Source organism: Cheilinus undulatus, linkage group 15 (genome assembly GCF_018320785.1).
Source record: "Cheilinus undulatus linkage group 15, ASM1832078v1, whole genome shotgun sequence".
Taxonomy (NCBI): Eukaryota; Metazoa; Chordata; class Actinopteri; order Labriformes; family Labridae; genus Cheilinus; species Cheilinus undulatus.
In genome coordinates this window covers 34,174,597-34,193,683 of record NC_054879.1, presented here as the reverse complement: position 1 = coordinate 34,193,683, position 19,087 = coordinate 34,174,597, and the positions used below count along the sequence as shown (strand labels likewise).

The 19,087-nt window shown below is 39.3% G+C and overlaps 1 protein-coding gene across 2 annotated transcripts; it reads right to left on the bottom strand.

Moving 5' to 3' along the window:
• Window positions 1-893: 893 nt before the first annotated feature.
• Window positions 894-19,011, bottom strand: katnal1 (katanin p60 subunit A-like 1). Of its 2 annotated transcripts, none has more exons than XM_041807766.1 (11): window positions 18,946-19,011; window positions 18,284-18,457; window positions 17,153-17,313; window positions 15,157-15,340; window positions 14,923-15,050; window positions 14,703-14,808; window positions 6,550-6,708; window positions 6,334-6,460; window positions 5,981-6,115; window positions 5,746-5,872; window positions 894-3,387 (listed from the first exon to the last, which is right to left on the bottom strand). In XM_041807766.1, exons 2-11 carry the CDS (start codon window positions 18,443-18,445, stop codon window positions 3,189-3,191), a joined length of 1,488 nt encoding a protein of 495 aa, XP_041663700.1. In that variant the 5' UTR covers window positions 18,446-18,457; window positions 18,946-19,011; the 3' UTR covers window positions 894-3,188. The 2 variants fall into 2 exon arrangements, with proteins under 2 accessions (XP_041663700.1, XP_041663701.1); XM_041807767.1 differs by having other exon boundaries at window positions 15,157-15,325.
• Between the last annotated feature and the right edge of the window lie 76 nt (window positions 19,012-19,087).

The following is a 19,087-nucleotide window of genomic DNA, read 5'->3' as shown; positions in this document are numbered from 1 at the left end:
GTGAAAAGGAAGTCACTGTTGACGGAAACTCAACAAGAGTTTGCCAAAAGACATGTGGGAGACTCCATGATCAAGTGGAAATTTCTCTGGTCTGATGAGACCAAATTGGTGCTTTCTGACCATCAGACAAGAGGTTATGTTTGGAGGACACCAAACACTGCACATCACCACAATCAACCCCTTAGTGTGAAGCACAGTGGTGGAAGCATCATGCTGTGGGTATGCTTATTAACTCTGGAAGGCTTGTAAAAGTAGAGGGTAAAATGAAAACAGCAAAATATAGGAAAATCTTACACATGAATATGGCTTGAGAGATTTAGATTCCATCAAGGCAGTGACCCAAAGAATACAGCTAAACCTACACAGAAATGGTTTCAAGACAAGGTGAATGTTCTGGAGTGGCCAAGTCAAAGCCAAGAACTGGATCCAAAAGAAAATTTGTGGTTGGAATTGAAAGAGCTGTTACCACCAGATCCCTGTGCAACCTGACAGAGCTTGAGCAGTTTTGCAAAGAAGAATGGAGTAAAATTTCAGAGTAAAGATGTGCAAACCTGATTGAGATCTATCCAAGTGGACTCAGTGCTGTCATTGCAGCTAAAATACTGACATGAAGGGGATGAATATTTATGCAGTCATTTAATTTCCATTATGTGTTTGTATTTAATTGACATTACTTTGTAGAAATATGTTTTCTCTTTGACATCAAAGAGGTTTTGTGTCTTTTTATTTTGCAAAGAAAAAAAATTATACTGACAATGATTAATTTATAAAATCATTAAAGGGAACAACATCTAAAGGGGTTAATACATTTTATAGGCACTGTATGTGTAGAGCCATCCTTTTTGATACTGCAGAAGACACAGCTTGGGATGATTTCCAGTATTATTGCGTAATGTTTCTGACAAGACATACCACTTGTGTACCCTTGTATACAACTTGGATGAATTTCAGTTGATCAAATACCTCTGTTAAAACTGAGCACACTCTAGCTGCTGAAGGAGAAGGCTTTTTTTATACTGAACATTTCATTAGCCTAGGCATCATGGTAGGATTCTGGTGAGACTTAATTTAAAAACTTATTAAGAAGATAAGAAGATTTGCATGACAAGTTTGAAGTGCAGGAATTATTAAATGAATACCAAAATATTCCTGGGAAATTGTGGTGCAAAGCGAACGGGGCTTTAAGTCGTTTTTTATTTGCCTTTTAAACTAGAGGCAGCTTAATACAGCAACAGTGACATAGGTTAAAGGTGTAGTCAATTTTAAGTAAACAATACATAAATCCTGTTCCTTGGTCTTTTCCTAAGAGTGACAGTGATTTATATGAGACATAACCTGACTCAGTTCAGGTTGATCGCTTTAACAGGTCACATAAAATACAGGAGCCATGACGGAGGCATGATTTGAAATGAGAGTGAACTGTCTCTTACAGATATGCCACTACATCTGTTTACACAAAAAGTCTACAACTAAACACAAATGTTAAAAACAGAAAACACAAACACATAGAACAGACACTGTGGTTTTCAAGTGTTTTCAGTCAGTAGTACAAGCTCTCATAGGAGATACATTACATTAAAAGTGCTGGAACATACAGTTCTTTAAGACGAAGGGCCTCTTGCAAGAATCCTAAGGATGAAAAGATGTTTCTTCAGTTACTTGTGAAACTATCTTGTACTTAAGAGATACACACTGCATTAGTCCAAATCTTTTCAAGTGTATTTGTTGAATTTCTTATTAAATATTTCATTATGCTTATTACAATCCATATTCAACAGATAAGTCCAGATAAACATCCTTAAAATACCTACTGAAGTCAAACAAAGCTACTACAGAAGCGTTGATTTTAATTATTACAAGTGAGATCTCAAATACAAGCCGTCAGTTTGTGATTCTTCAGGAGGGTAGCCAGGCTCAGCCTTAGCAATCAATCAATGATCAATTTGGTAAGGTCGCTGCTCCTACATATGAAAAGGAGACAGTGAGGTGGTTCAGGCATCTGATCAAGATACCTCCTGGGCGCCTCCCTGTGGAGATCATCCAGCCACATCCAACTGGAAGGAGATCCCTGGGAGGATTAGATATATCATCTGGCCTGGAAGAACCTTTGAATCCTCTAAGAAAAGCTAGAAAACTCGCTCAGGAAAAGGGTCTCTGGGGTGACCTGCTTAGCCGGCTATGAACGGACCCAACCGTGGGCGAGTAGAGAAAGATGGGTGGATGGATGTTGGAGTAAGATGTTTATCTGGATTTGTAAGGTGAACAAGGCACACATAAGTGTAATTACACATTTTTGACCTTAAATTAGACAAATACACTAGATAAGGTTTGAGTTTTTGCAGTGCAAAACAAATTCATACACTGACTGGATCTGCTGCGCAAGTCACGCAGAGAACACCTCAGTTAAAATGCCTAAATCTGTTTTTTTTGTTTATTTGTTTTTTAAAAATTTGGCATCATTGGCAGTTTTTCACAGCTTAAATAAGTTAGTATTTGTTTGGATAATTCTTGCAGCAACAGCTCAGGGTCTATACATAGCGTGATGCTAGGCAATGACAATCAGCTAGGGGTGGCTCTATTTGGTTTTTCCATTATTCTGGTCTGCTAATAAGACTGTTCACATTGCTAAACTTGTCATGGCTTTGGCTGCTTACTTTTGACAGCAGGTGTTGAAGTTCAGCTGAGGGAGTTTTAGCTCTTAAAACAGTTCTGGAATGGAAAATGTCCCAAAATGGGGCAGAAAAAGTGTCCTGCTTTGTTTTGAGAAGTGCTGCCATGCACATGATCAAATCTCACAAGCCCAAAGACAGAACATGTATTAATCAGCTTTGGGAATTTATAACAATGTGAAAATGTTCTTGCAAGAGGCCATATATATAAAACTAGTGCATTCCTTGGTCTACCTGTGTGCATCAGGCTACTTTTTACATCCAAAGTTCCCTGTTTATTCTCAAGTCATGTTAGTCAGTCAGCAGCGGGATGTTTGAGTCCCAACACAGAAAATAATGAGGGCAGAATATGTGAAAAGACGACGCTGAAGCCACTCAAAGTTCATATGTTCCCCTCTGTTAACTTGGAGCTGTACATCCTGGTTCACACAGATTCCCGAGTGCCCCTTCATCATTTTCAAAGCTGCAAATCCTCCAGTCAATGTTCTTCCCTCACTTGGATTTCAATGAGCTGTTTATTCATACTGACCCAAACTCAGCCATCCAGCCTTCATATTTTTCCAGGTCAGCAGCAGAGACAGACTTGGAGATCTTCTTGAGCGTCAGAGTGAAATCCTCCATGGTCACTGGCATCTGCAGTTCATCTTTGGGCAGAGCTCGGATCTCCTCTGGAGTCAGGCCTTGGATTCGACGGCGCATCGCCATCATGGCTGCGTCCCTGATGTTTACATAAAGACAGGACTAGAAAGGTCAGATGGATGTAGTAAGTTTGTTTTTATGAATATGTACCCTCAAATATTTTTTATATCATATTTCTACTGAGACTTCACTCCTGTCAAAATGGATGAAATTGAGGCTGCAACAAGGCTAAAACCCTGCAGGCCACAGGCTGTGTGGATGATAAATGCACACATACACACAAACACACATCCAAGGTCAACAAAATGATAAAAGCCAGAGCTGAGCAGAGGCAACTTGTGCAGCAGAAAAATATCCATCTGCAGTGTAGCTCTGGCAAAAACGATCAAAAGGACAAAGACTGGATGGTCTTTGCAAGTTTAAATATGAAGTCAGTGAACTTCATTAATGTCTTTGTTCATCATTATTGGTGATCAGGTTCAAGACTGATTGTAAATTCTTGTTAAAGCGATGAAGTCTGTCTCAAATGCACAAATCACACTTTGTCAGTGCTCTTCAAATGATTAAATACCTCTGACAGACCACTAGAAGGAAAATGCATAGGGTCTGTATAACCTCTGGTGGCACACTTAATCTGCCTTATTGCATGTTATCTACAAAATCAAACTGCAGTCCTGATCTGACTCCTATGCCTGTGACATTGTAATTTTATTGATCCAACACAATCAGCCTAATCAATCAAGTTTCTATGGAGCTGAGCAGTTTGTGTATATAAACCCAGTCATGAAATGTCTGTTTGTCAGAAGAGCGAGTACGACTATTACTCGTCTTATTTCTAACCTTTCTCATGTTGTGCTGGAATCAATTTAAACAACCTGAGGTTGTCTGTATGGGAGTTATAATCTCTAAAAAGTTGAGATGAGTTTATTTTCACATAATTTAATCACAGTATACTTCAAGAGATCCACGGTAGTGGGTTTGATTAGTATACAGTAAAAGTCTGAAATTAATCAGTATGTTTAGATGCACAGTGAGTCCAGATATGGTTATAGCTATTTAGCTGGACAACTGTGCTTGTCCCTGAATATGAGCATAGGGGGAGAATCAGTATATTAATAGTGATGCTTCTTTGACTTTAAAAGTCAAGCTTCATACTGAGCAACTTGTAAAGAAAATAAAGTTGTGGCTGGGATTTTATTACAGGAATAAGTCTTTTTTCTTCTGATGCAAATAAAACACTTGTTTCTGCCACTTGTATGCCTCTGATTGATTATGGTGATGGTCTGTACTTGCACGCATCTTCTGAATGCCTTAAATCAGTGCCCACAAGGCACTGAGCTTTATAACAAATCTTAAACTCATCTTTGTATCCTGTATGATTGAGTTGGGTGCCTTTAATTGACCACTCATAGGATAAATCATTGGCATATCCCTATTTATAAGGCTACCATAAATCTGCTTTCCTCATACTCATGTGATTTAATTCATGTGAAAAGTCCTGGAAGTTACTAACTTTGCTCTGTGACTCAGTCACAAAATTTACTTTTGACACATGCGTTTCAGATACACTGCCCCTGCAGTCTGGAATCTGCTACAGGATACCTTATTGTCTTGAGGAGCTGGTCTCTTTAAATCTTTTTAAGATAGACTGAAGGCATTGAAGGAAGATTCATCAGGATGCAAATGTTTTGACTGATGACATTCTGCTCCGTGACTCAAGATTTTTTTCCTGTGATTTTAATTGCTCTGTTTTTGGTGTCTGTGTTAATTGTGCTGCTGCCCGTCTTGGCCAGGACACTCTTCTAAATGAGATTCTTAATCTCAAGCAGGTTTTCCTGGTTAAATAAATTTTAGATAACTCTTAGCTAGTTACAGCAAGACTATTTTCTAGTTGACTTTGCTAGCAAGTTAGCAAGCAGATAATTGGTTGTATGCCAAACTCTGAAGGAAGGGACACACTACAGCTTCATACATTTCATTTATGCTGTACACTTTACTTTTGGCACAAATGAGATGCATGCTATTCCTCTAGCTTAAGGGGATATCTGAGAGAAAACCCAACTTCTGCTGTGCTTAGTATTTATACTGTTTAACATTCAGGTTTCAGCCTGGTGTGGAAACTGTGGAGTAAGAGGACTAGTCAAGTCTGGATCAGATTGAGTAAAGCTAGAGTAAGATTGAGTAAAGCTAGAGTATCAGTCTCAAACTGCATTATTTTGGTGAGTTGGTCTAACTTCAAGAAATTGAATTTAGTGCGATTTCAGTTTGACTAAAATGTTTACATGCATTTTTAGAAAAAAAATAGTTTTAGTCAACTAACACAACAACTCAACTTCTTCTAAATAAACATTCTGACTGTTGGTCATATAAGGAATGATACTGACCAGATGATCAGTCTCCATTTTTTATTTTTTTCACCCTACACACAAACACATACCTGCAGACGTTGGTGATATCCGCCCCTGAGTATCCCTCAATCTTCTCAGCAATGAGGTCCAGGTTCACATCAGCAGCCAGCTCCACCTCTCTCAGGTTGATCTTAAGAAGCTCCACACGACCCACAGCTTCACAAAACACACACAACACAAACTCAATTGATTGTCTGTTAGTTGTATGATATTACTATACTAATACTGTGTGTCATTCCATCAACCTGTAGGTGATTAGGTCACCTGTGGGTAGTGGAATGTAAATCCTCTTCTCCAACCGTCGTCGTAATGCCTCGTCAATGTCCCAGGGAAAGTTAGTGGCAGCAAGGACCATCACCATCTTAGAGGGGTCATCATTCTCCAAAGCTCCTCCAACACCTGATACCAAATGACACAAACTCGATGTAAGAAAAAAAAGTTTTCCTGTGCTTTTTTATTAAATATTTGATCTGGCAGTCTTATAAAGTTTGATTCAATACTGAGAAACTCTTATCTATGATAAAAAAGCGTGTCTGCATCTGTGCTATGCAGGTCCTCACTCTGCCACATTTGCTTTCACATCACATCCTCAGCTCCCACTTGTCTATTCCACTCACCATCCATTTGAACCAGAAGCTCTGATTTAACCCTGCGGCTGGCTTCATGTTCATCAGATGTTCCTCTTCTGCCACAAATTGAGTCGATCTCATCTATGAAGATGGTTGTTGGTGCATAAAACCGGGCCTAGGAAAGAGAAAAGCCATGGAACATATCAATGCATATTTAGGTTAGGAGGTTTGGCTATAAAATAATATGAATGTACATTAACATACCATTTCAAACAGCAGCCGGACCAGTTTTTCTGACTCGCCTCTGTATTTGGAGGTAAGGGTGGAGGAGGACACGTTAAAGAAAGTAGTCCCACATTCTGTGGCCACAGCTTTGGCTAACATGGTCTTTCCTGTCCCTGGAGGGCCCACCATTAACACACCCTAGGAGAAAAAGAGACACACCATTTAAGCACACAAAGACAAATACAAATATACACAGTCAAGCAGTTTAAGAGGACTGTAGTCACAGAAAGCAATGTCAGTGTCACTGCACATTACAGCCTTTAACACATAAAAGTATTACAAAGGTTCTTCATTTACTGGTGTATTGCGCATTTCCATCTACACCAGGTAGCTCATTCGTAAGTTTATGTCTCAGTCAAGTAAAGACTAATTATATTATGACCTTAGACACCTTGAACATTTTCCTACTGTAAGTATTCAAAAGTCCCACAAGGTCTTAGTACCTTTTAAGCAGGTCACAAATTTGTCATCAGACAAGAAATGATCATCCAACCATGACAGCCTTTGAATTATTTTTTCACTTATCTATCTTTACTGGATGTCAGTGAAAGTCTCTCAGTTGTATGGTAAAGTCATGTTTTTGTGTTAATTCATTTAAATGTTAGTGGGACTCGGTGTGAAATGATGTACTTTAGGTGCAGCATAGTTCATGCAGTTAGGAGCAGGTTTCATACTCATATATAGTAGATTTCTGAATGTGGGCAAACAGTGTGAAAAACCTTAATTAGAAACCAGCCAGGTCCAAACCTAATGCTAGAAAAGACCCCTATCCTTGCAATGAACGAAATTTAAATGTTTCTGAGGTTTTGTTCCAAACTTTAACATTGGCTGTTGCTTATCTAGTCCATAACATCTACTACTGAAAATTAATAATCTGTTGCAACTAGTTACAGCTCCTCTATGTCCTACTTAGAACAAAAACATGGAAAAGTATTCTAAAAGGGAAACATAATCAGCTCAAATGATTCATTGCAAGCCACACCCATCTACCACATCAATAGTTGTATGAGCCAATCACAATTCATCCCAGGTCTCATGCTCGATTTTCTGATCTGCATTTTTCAAAATCTCAAATCTTGTGCAAATACGTACATGAGTTTATTTGCGAAGGGTAAGATAACCCCTAAATACATCAGGTCAGGTCAGGTATGGGCACATATGTTGATGACTTTGCTGCGTCAACCTTGGTCCTGTACTGCTCTAGCATCCTCACGGCCAAGCTCCAGGCTTGCATCAAACCCATGCCCCAATGTGGTATTCTCCCTGCTGCCCCCTGCCTGATGCATGCAGTCACCCTGGTGTCCAGACCAGCCCACAGGGTCTTGGGCACCCAGTATGGGATGAGCTGGATCAGGCTCCGGTAAGTGCGCCAGGCACCTATAAAAGCGCAGTCAGGTAGCTGACCCAACCCATCCCCAGTGTCCTAACTGTGGCTCTTATACAAACATTTTTCGTCAATGTGGCTGGGTAGGGATGGTTTGAGTACCACTGCTTTATAAATGTTTGAAAACCTGCATTTAGCTATACATTTACTTTGTCCTGTTTCTATTCCCTCCTTCATTCAAACTGCTGGATAAACTCAGTGGTGCAGAGTGATAGAAAAAAGGTCTAGAACCAGGACAAACTTTTATCATGCAATTCATTAATTAATTACACTTAATAAAAGTTCAAGTTAAACAGGAAGTAGCTGTTTCTCTGAGTCATTTAATGTCACTGGACAACAGTGATTTGACTGTTCATGTTCTCCATTTGAACTCCCCTATGTCAGCTTTTAATTCATCAAATATGACTCGCTGTGTAAGCTGAGCATTAGGAGGGAGGAAGTGCAATCACTGCAAATTTAGGAATTAATTGTTTCAAGCTCAGGATGTTATTCACATCCATTAGAGACAAACAAGCAAGGGGGCACAGAATTTAGACCCATGGGGCTGATAATAGGAGAACAGAGCACTGCAAGCGAAAAACAACAGGAAGTTTATTATTGTCTTTTTTCATAATTAGCACAAATGTTACTTGATAACAGTAAAATCAATCTGTGTGACATCAGAGAGCAAGAGGGAGGAAAATGTTTTGTTACATGGAATATGTTTAAGCATTTTTATATCACATTTTATCTTAATTATGATGACCAAAACCCAAAGTTAATGTCAAGCATTACTTCTATGCACTCATGTTAACTAGTGTCCTTATAATACTAAACTCTACAAGTCTGACTTGTGAATATAAATGTGATTATTTGTCCACATTCAATGGTCACACAAGTTTTAATCCAATCATTAACATCCCCATTCATCTGAGATTAATCTATGCACACTGCTTGCATATTACATAAATACTATAAAAACTTTCCATATCTTATAAATTAACCAATCTGTTATATCAACTTGGTCCTGTACTGCTCCGACCACCTGATAGTCAGCTCCCAGGCCTGCGTCAAGTATCTTCCCAGCAGCCCCCTCCATGACACACGCAGGCACCTCCAGCCGCCCCCCAGCATTTGGCCCAGCCTCCCGGGTCCTGGGCACCCAGTTTGCAGTGAGCTGGATCAGGCCAGGGAAAGTGCACCAGATGCCCATAGGTGCCAAAGCTGCTGCTGTTCCGTTTCAAGCAGCTGACCATTCCCATCCCCACTCTCCTTAGCATGTTAGCATTAAACACAAGGTCTTGCTAATGTTACCCTAAAATGCACCAAAGACTTGTCACAAATGAGTCCAGCTGGTGCCTCTAGCCATCAGTCAACGTCCAGGCTTCACAAGAGTATAGTAAGACCGGGAGGACCAAGAACACATAGACTCTGACTCCCATCTGCATGCTCATATACTGGGAATGTCACACTGTCTTGCTCAGGTAGCCCAACGCCACATGCAAGAGTCCAAGTCTGCAGTTGATCACAGTAGTCAGTGAGCAAATAAATAGATTACGCTACCAAGGTAGGTGACCTGCTCTACACCATTCACAGACATAGACTGATGGCAGCATCCAAAGTATCCCCAAATACCAGGATCTTTGTTTTTGCCCAGGAGCTGTGCATTCCCAACGGTTCAGCCACCTCACTCAGCAATCTTAAGAGCCCCCATAAGGACATCTACAGTCTCTGCAAGGATCACAGCATCATCAGCAAAGTCCAGGTTGGTGATCTGGACATAACCAAATGACACTTCACAGTTTGCTGGCCCTATTACCCGCCCCATTATCAAGTCCATATAGGTATACAATCCTGCCTCAGCCCAGAATCAACTGGGAAGAATTCAGAGATGGAAGCACCAGCTCTCTCTATACCAGAATACAGGGCAGACATCTGCTGGGTCAGTCAATGTGAGGGCATCTCTACTCACCGAGTCCAGCACCTTCCTGAAGACAACCTAGACCGCAAGCATCCCTCTACTGAATTCTCAAAACCACTAATTGTGTTTTTGAGTTAACATATACTGTATGTTCAGGCGGGCACATGGGCAATCATATTCACCCTGTCAATTTACTCTGTCAAAAACACTGTATATAAAGTTAACTGACTTACTTCGTTGCATATTGTATTGTTATTGTACTACATCATACTGAAGGAACCCTGATTTCCCACCCCTAGTCGAGTCCTATTAAGTGTCATGTCCCTGATGCTTGTGTGTATACAAGTCATAAAACTTTACTCTATTAAAACTGATGATGTTTTTCATAAAGAGCAAATGCCAAAAAACAAATTTGCAGCCATTTAGTCAAAGTATCCTGATAAATGTCAGGACTACACTTAATTAGAGGAATGAAAAGATGACATGGGAGCCAAAACAACCCCACCATTGTAGACTCAGGATAATGCTGGTATTCAGTATCATCATCGCTGCATGAGCACAGTATGAACTTTGGTATTTGACAATATGAGAGGCTGCTATTATTGCGCTAAACCACGCATGTAATCATCAATCGTCTTTCATTAAACTATACGCTCCCTGCATTAAAAAACACTTCACTTTGTCACTGTTCCTTTCCAGCTTTTATCTTTTGTGTCAGGCTTTGCATCTGTGTCTTTTTATAATGTCACTTGCCATCCTTATTATGCATCTAGTCTGTAAACAAAAAAAACTTCGCCGCAGCTCTTTGAAGTTTCTGCATCTGGTTTGTGTTCACTGCTGTGGAGATTAAGTTAACACAAAAGGAGCAGTGATACAATCCGTACATTTTCTAAATTTTCCAATCTTATTTTATAAGAGTTTATGTGTCTTAAATCAACTGTAGGAAAGCTGACATAAAATGCTCACATATTGATCAGAAATCCAGAAAGAGCAGGTGGGAGTGGGGTAGTCCAGTGGTTGGAAATAATAAAAAAAAAAAAATGATAATAATAATAATAATAAAAATAATAATAATATTAATAATAATAATACACCTATATGAAAGAAAAATGTACTGCCTAAAAATGTGATGTTAAACATCATGATCTTTAAATATCTTTTGCTTTGAGTTTTCCTCTCATTTAATTGCACCTTGGTAAAAAAGCCACTGTGTTGCTTTAAAAACCAATAACATATTGATCCTCACATGGTCAGCCTGGGGGAGAGCAAGAAGCCTCACATGATGATCAACAGAAGCTGGTTCAGAAGAAAACTTCCCGTAAGTGGTCATTTGGCAGTCATTACTGAGACACAATATGAATAAGTAAGCCCGTTAGCAAAAGATGATGTAGATGCAAATGTGTAAGCTTTGACTTCACTGTCTAGGAGTTTAAAAAATCCCTGAGCATGTGTCATTCAGCCATGCATTAGTTATGGAAATCAGGCACAATAAAGATTTGTAAAAGAACAAGTGAGACAATTGCAGATGCTTTCTTGAGTTCTTTGTTATTCTTCATGAATGCTTTACAAATATGATACAAGATTTGATGAAGTCAAACTAGAAGTAGTCACTTCTCTTGAGATTACACTGGAACATAACCTCCAAACTGAGTGTTGCTGACGTTTCCAAGAGGTAGAGAAAGACGTCCACATGGTTGACCATTTCTTTCATATTTGAAAAATAGAGTCCCTCCAACAGACTTTTCTACCCAGTAAAAAAAATATTGTATTAAACGGTAGTTAAGCTTATTAGCTTGCCTGCATTACAATGGTTCAATACAATAAATACATACTAACAAATACACTGGATGCAACATTATAAGCTGACTTCTGTTGACAAGGCAAGTAACTGAATTAAGCCATTTCATACAAAAGGCAGTGCTGTCATCAGTCATAGGCATCCGGCTTCAGACTGAAAGCTGAAAACAATCACAGCAGTGCTGTTATTTAGAACATCACTGCTTCTCGTGTGATATTTAGCTTTTTTTAATGCTTGAAGACCAGCATGGCTACAAAAACTGTAATTAACAGCAGATTGCCATTATTTGCTTCACTAATTCAACAACTTTGCTCAAATTTACCTGATAATCTGTATCAAAATTTTATTTTGCCAATTGCTGATATTTTAGCTACTTTAGCTCTACTTTAAGTTGTGTTTTCCTCTCTTGCTACTTTCAGTGAGCATACTATCACTTCCTGTGTCCCATCACTACTACTGCTTCTCTGCGCCTTTATTTTTCCGTAGTGCTAGTGATCCCTGCAACAACTGATTGCTGTATGTGTAAAAGTATGTAAGTTATCATCAAGCAGTCTTGCCATGTGTCCCAAATCACATACTTCTGTACTAAATACCAAAATATTTAAGTACATAAGTGTACATAGTGCATTCACACTGAGAAGTTATCTCCAATGCAGTGTACTACTGGCGTACTCAAAAACATCCAAGAATTGAGGGAGGAACAATGGACACTTCACACTGTCAATAAACGCCATATTAGTGAAGTAGCAGAAATTGTACCGTTGGCATGCTAGCGTGCTAGCTAATGTTAGCATCCGCTAGCTAGCTAACACGTAATTAGCATATCACAAAAAAGGGTTTTAAGGAAAGTAAGTTTGTTTTATTGAGGCGAATAATGTTAACATAAAGTTAAATGAATTCAAAAGTGACTGAGTAACCATCAAATCTCTGTCATAGTTGCCTCGTCTGTTAGGAGTCTGCTTCAAAAAAAGGAGAGGAAGAAAACAAAGGAGGTTAAACCATCGTCACTTTCTGCTTTTGCAAAATGGCGTAGCACAATTTGAGACAATACTAACCCGTTGTGATTAAGAGCTCTATGCTGCATATAAGCGCACTGTATTACTGCAGTACGCCAAAGGAAGTATGTGATCTGAGACATATTTTTGCTCTTTAGTATAAAAGTTCATTTCTTTTGTTGTGGAAGCTGCTCTAAGCCCTCATGATGTGACAAATGTGTAGCTATTCCTCATCCTCCTTTACTGAAATACTACACGTATTAAATGTAGTTTCTTAGCTTTGGAGTAGCAGTTTCTCAATAATCTAGAGCAATTAGTAATGAAGCCAAGTTTTCTTGAATGGCATGTTCATGTCCTATCAAATGTTATAAATATACCATTTGGCTTACCAAAATTTACTGTTGGCTAATTTTTACAGTAAGTACATACCAGCTCCAAATATTGGTCATCAGTCTCATAAACTGACTACTAATCAGTATCAGTATCAGTCCTGAAAAATCAGTACTTGTCAAAACCAACCGTAAATGACAAGTGAAATAGAAGGGGCATGATCCAACATACTCAGTACGTGATTTTTACTCTAATGTAATACATAACTATTCATAGCATTTAGTCACATGTCGTCATTAAAGCCTTGAGGGCAACAAGAGCTGAGGAAAGTTGACAGCCACCATGACACCTTCAGAGACAGTCATTTAAGCTGTAAGCTTTGGACACTTCTGACACTTACATAGCACCTCTGACACTATTTCAATCACTAAAAAACTGCAAAGTCCTCACAAGAACTTCTCTTTTGTGATGTTTACACATATGAAGTGGGGAATCCTTCTCATTTCACAGCATCTTAGATGAAATTAAAGTTTATAAAGTGGCTGGGTTAATAATGCTGCCATTTGGAAAGTGAAGGGCAAAAAATGATTCATTATCAAAGCCAAGATGAAAGCTGCTTAGCTAATATTAGCTGGTTAACATTAACCCATGACAGAATCAGTTCCACTGTCACTTTCAGTTAGTGATTTTGGGCAGGAATGTTATAAAAGTCAGTCATGCTCTGCCTGTTAGATGGATGTTTCAATAAATATGTGACATTACATTAAAACTATGACTATAGGTCTTAAATGAAAGAGTCTAAATGAAGGTCAGGTATTACTTTCTAAAAAAAAAAAAAAAAAAAAAAAAAAGCAAAAGAAGTTTTTGGCAATTTGGAAGTGATACTCTGGTCAATGAATGGAAAACGGGAATATGTAAGCCATTCAGCTAGCAGGGCTACAAAATCCATCCATCCATTTTCTATACTGCTTATCCTGTTGGGGGTTGCGGGTTGCTTGAGCCTATCCGAGCTGTAATTGGGTGAGAGGCGGGGTACACCCTGGACTGGTCGTCAGTCAGTCAAATGAGACATATAGATATGAGACAGACAGACACGCTCACACTCACACCTATGGCCAATTTAGAGCGATCAGTTAATCTAATGAGTATGTTTTGGTGGTGGGAGAAAGCCAGAGTACCCGGAGAGAACCTACGCATGCATGGGGAGAACATGCAAACTCTGCACAGAAAGACCCTGACCGGGAAGTGAATCAGGAACCTTCTTGCTGTAAGGCAACAGCGCTGACCCCTGTGCCAGCGTGCAGCCCGGGCTACAAAATAAGTGTCTTAATTATTTTCCCCATTTCTGTCACTAGTAACAGCAAAAGTGGCTTTTATTCTATATTCTCCAAATGCTACGCTAAAATTGAAAGTTTCTCTTTTCAGCAACAACTGCAAAAGTTTATTTTTTTGCCTAGTAAGTTACAAAGTTGGTGTTGGTATCGACTTTTGCATACACTAAAGCTACTGAAACAGCTCCAGAAGACAGTGGGCGTGTAATAATTTCACTGTGAGGCATGGTGGCTGCTTGTAAAAAGGTCATCAACTTAGCAGATTCAAAACGTATCTGAAGTTTTATCTTGAACAGAACATTGCGTGCTGCTCACTGCTGAAAAAAAATCTTTATTGATTTCTGTCATATAAAAGCAGGCTAAGAAAGCTAAGACTTTACAAGCAAGCACATACCTTCCAGGGTCGACGTATGCCCTTAAAGAAGTCAGGCATCCACATGGGCAAAACTACAGCTTCTCTCAGCAGCTTCTTAGCATCCTCCAGATCAGCGATGTCATCCCTACAGTTCACCCAGACAAATCAGTCAGGAGTGTTAAGATACAACAACAAAAAAAATCCCCTTGGGAGGAAAGCATGTTCACAAGTATATAAGAGTCAGTGAGGGCTAACATACCAGTGGATGTTTGGGTTACGGGACACAATATCTCTCTCCAGTGAGTCCACCAGGTCGCTGTCGTATCCTGTACCATCAAACTTTTTCTGCTCTGCATCCCCTGAAACGTCTCCACCTCCTTTCTTTCCCTGATGAACAATAAAAAAGGAAAAATATATGTCTGGGCATTCAACAAGGACCTAGGCAATCAATTTGGCCGTCTACTCAACTATATATCAGCTTCTGTCGCCTGACCTTATCATCCTTGCCCTTTGGACCCCGTGCATCCCTGGACCCTGGTCGGTCTACTTTTGGGTTAGCCTGGCCACGACCTCCAGGTCCTGCTCCTCGATGCTGTAGAGCAGGAGACTCCTTTCTCTGCTGCTTTACTGCACTGCTGGGTCGCTTCACTGGAACAGGATTCCTACAGAAACCAACACTAGAATAAAGTTTACACAGTAATAGTGTGAAGCAGCTGGAGACAGAAACATAAGAGGTATTCTGCAACCGGAAATTGTCGTATAAACGTGTTTTGTAATAGAGTGGCATTAACTTGAAACCAGCACTGCCAGTTCTCTGTGGTGGTAAAGCTTTACTTTAAGTCCACTTTTAATGGCCAGATAATGGCAAAGATCAAACTTTGTGAGTCACGTTGTGCTGGTAGAGATTATCTGGTTCACCTCTATGCATGTAGAGATGAAAAAGATCATGCAAAGTAGATCTCTTTGAACTTCAAAGTGCTTCCTTATAGAGGTACTTTGTTCTAAACACTTTAGTAGTATCAGTAGCCATCTGTTCTGTCAGAAAGTTTAGTTGGCCTGGTGGAGTATGTGAAGTCAGAAAACTGCACTGCAGTTAAAAATTTAAAACCCACACACTGCCGTCTTATTTAAAGTTATTTTCTATACACACTGCAGTGTCCTGGTATTCTTTCTGCTTTCAGTGTGTATTCTTAATGTTTAACCCACTATATAAGAACGGATGTACATGTAACTATGTCAGATTGGTTCAAATGAACCTCAATTGAATGTGTAAGAAATGCATGTGACAATGAAGTAGTGTGCCTTTATGTTTATACATGTTACTCAAATAATAATATCAGCAGTACTCCTTACTAAGCTAAGGAAATGTACTGTGGCTCTTAAAGTACAATAGTCTGCAAAATTACTTGTACTTTATGTTTAATCTTTTGTTTTTACCAATACTAGTATTACAGACCCTTCTGACAGAGTGTGAATAAAAAGGCTGTTTTTGTGGTCCATGCATGAAGCATACTTAAGTCCCTGTAAAGTGATAAAAAAAAAAAATCTTTATTTTAGGTTTTTTGTATGACAGAGGGCTCCACGGCGGCACAGGGGTTAGTGCTGTTGCCTCACAGCAAGAATTTAGCTTCCGGGTCAGAGCCTTTCTGTGCAGAGTATGTATGTTCTCTCCGTGCATGTGTGGGTTTTCTCCAGGTACTCCGGTTTCCTCCCACCACCAAAAGCATGCTAATTGGTGACTCTAAATTGGCCGTTTTAATGTGAGCGTGTGAGCACTCCTCTGTATCTATATGTCAGCCCGGAGACCAGTCCAGGGTTTACCCTGTCTCTTGCCCAATGACAGCAGGGATAGGTTCCAGGCCCCCCAGGACCCCCAACGGGATAAGCAGTATAGAAAATGGATGGATGTATGATAGATCACCGTGTTATGAACCACCAGGCATGAAAATATCTTAAAGTTCATCAAATTGAGCTTTGACATATGGAAAATGAGGCAGTAAAATCTGCTCTAAGATAGTGTGGGCATGTCCGTTTAATGAGCTGAAGCCACGCCCAAGAAATACAAACTCTCTGACTTTTAAAAATGCTTCTAAACAGAGCAAAGTGCCTGGCTCTGTGCTAGAGCATTAAATGGGATTAAATTTACTGTTTTCTGGTACAAATCTCTATGTGATGACACTTTTAATGACCAGTAAGCCGCCGTGGCTGATAGATTTGGGAAATTTACCTTACAATGAACAAAAAAACACAGCTGATAACTGGCTGTTTAAATGAACTTTAATGAAGACAGTAACATCAGCTAACATCAGACTGTAATGAGATTAACTACTCTGTGATTTTATATCATTGTAGGGAGGGGCAGGGTAATTCCCCATCAAGACTGGTGATGTCATGGGCTCATATATTTGCCCTGCACAAATAAAAACCAAGCCAGGTTTTTAAAAAAAGCAAAAATAAAGATGTTAAAGTAGTGACTTTTTGATTCTTACCTGTGCTCTGCAGGGGTAGGAGGGGGCCAAACTGCTGGATCCTCAGGTCTCTCCTCATTCTGAGGGGCCAGAATGTCAACTGGCTTCTCCGACTTAAAGCTCTCCAGCGTTGCCATGATGCCTTTCACCTGCTCGTACTCTTCAGTAAGTTCCTGCCTTACCTGGTTGCACACAGAAGGAGTAAAATTATGTATAAGTGATTCAGTGGCGGATACAATTCTGAGGCAAAAAGGCAACCTGGCTTATGGACAGTAGTAAATGGATAATACATTTTACACCACTAAACAATAAATTAAAAATGCATGCCAACAAAAAATAACAATGAGGATTTCAGAGAGGATTTCAATTAAAAAAAAAACTGTTGATGGAAATAAAGAGAGAATATATGTTACTGCTACACATGTGGATTATTGGGTTTTAGTGGAAAAAAAAAACACTCCACCCAATTAGAAGTTTATACAATTGATTATAAAGAGTACTAAGTACTTAAATGTAATACATATTGTTAATTTGGTTTGATCACACCAATTCTTTTTTGCTTCCATTTTGAGTTCATTTCTATTTGTAGCTTCTTGTCCTTTTCTGTAGATTGTAATATCTTAATCTATTCTTATTCTGTTATCTGTTATTTTTTTTGAGCTGACTAGTATCATGGCTATTTTAAGTGTGTGCGTTAAGTCTTTTTCAAAACGAAGTGTGCTAAATTTGACCTGATATTTGATCTTACCTTTCTGCAAATGAGTTTTTAATAATCCAATAGAAAGCTCTATTTTAATCATCATACTGGCGTCATTTCATGCTTCAAAGGACTGAATTAAACATTCATACAGTAATTTAGAGCAGATTTCAAAAAATCGCAATAGGTTATATATCCAGTATTGTGATATCGCCTAAAAATATTGCAATATAAGTTTTAGGCCATATTGCCCAGCTCTATTCGAGGGGTTTTTCATCCAGAATGAATCACAAATTTATTGAGACCGGCTTTAAAATGAGATTATACACCTCAAGGGGCTATCCCTCATACAAATTATATGTTATAGTCCATAGATTGTCATCTGAACTGCATAAACAGCATCCTATGATGATACTTGTGTACAGAAGGGTCCTATAGAGTTTTTTGTATCTTACCTGTTGCCATTTGACTTTAAGTGCCGGGTCTCTGAGGGACTGGCAGTGCTTGAGGATCTGTTGAATGACTCCCTGGTAGTACACAACTGAAGAGTCATAGTTCCCCAGTAAAGCATACTCACGACCCTTCTTGGCGTTGTCACATATGTCAGCCAAATTCATGCTGAAAAACAGCTAAATGATAAGAGAGAAAGCACATCTTTAAAATAAAGCCATGCTCTAACTCTGAACGGACAAAAAAAGACTGTTAACTCGTTAAGACTAAACTGGGTCATAACATGTTGTAAATCATTGTCAAATCTCACTCATAAGTCGGTTGCTTATCAGACATTATAAAACTCAAAAACAACGTAGCACGCTGTATAAGCTAGCCGATGTAACAAACTGTGATTTTCAATCATTCCCGCTGATAAAATAAATAACTGAATCAAACCCCATTCCATCTGCCTTCTTGTCTCCACCCTCTCATCTTGGAGACGTTAGCTTTGCTAGCTTGCTGCTAGGCCACATACAGACAACAAACGACTCCTGCGGCAATAAATAACATACACGCGACTTAATCCTCCGGACATGTGCCAAATATGCGCTTAAACAAAAACAACCGCCAAAGACATCGTTTATGTTTTCTAACCGCGCGTTTGATGACTGAATATTTAACCTACCTGTATGAAAAGCACTTGTTTGTCTTTTTGAATCAGAGGTCCAGTATTGAGGGAAGTGTTACCATGGCCGCGGAAAGACGCCGCGTGAAGAATACAGACGACTGTGATGCATTCAAGGATTTCCGGTAAAGACAATACTCCA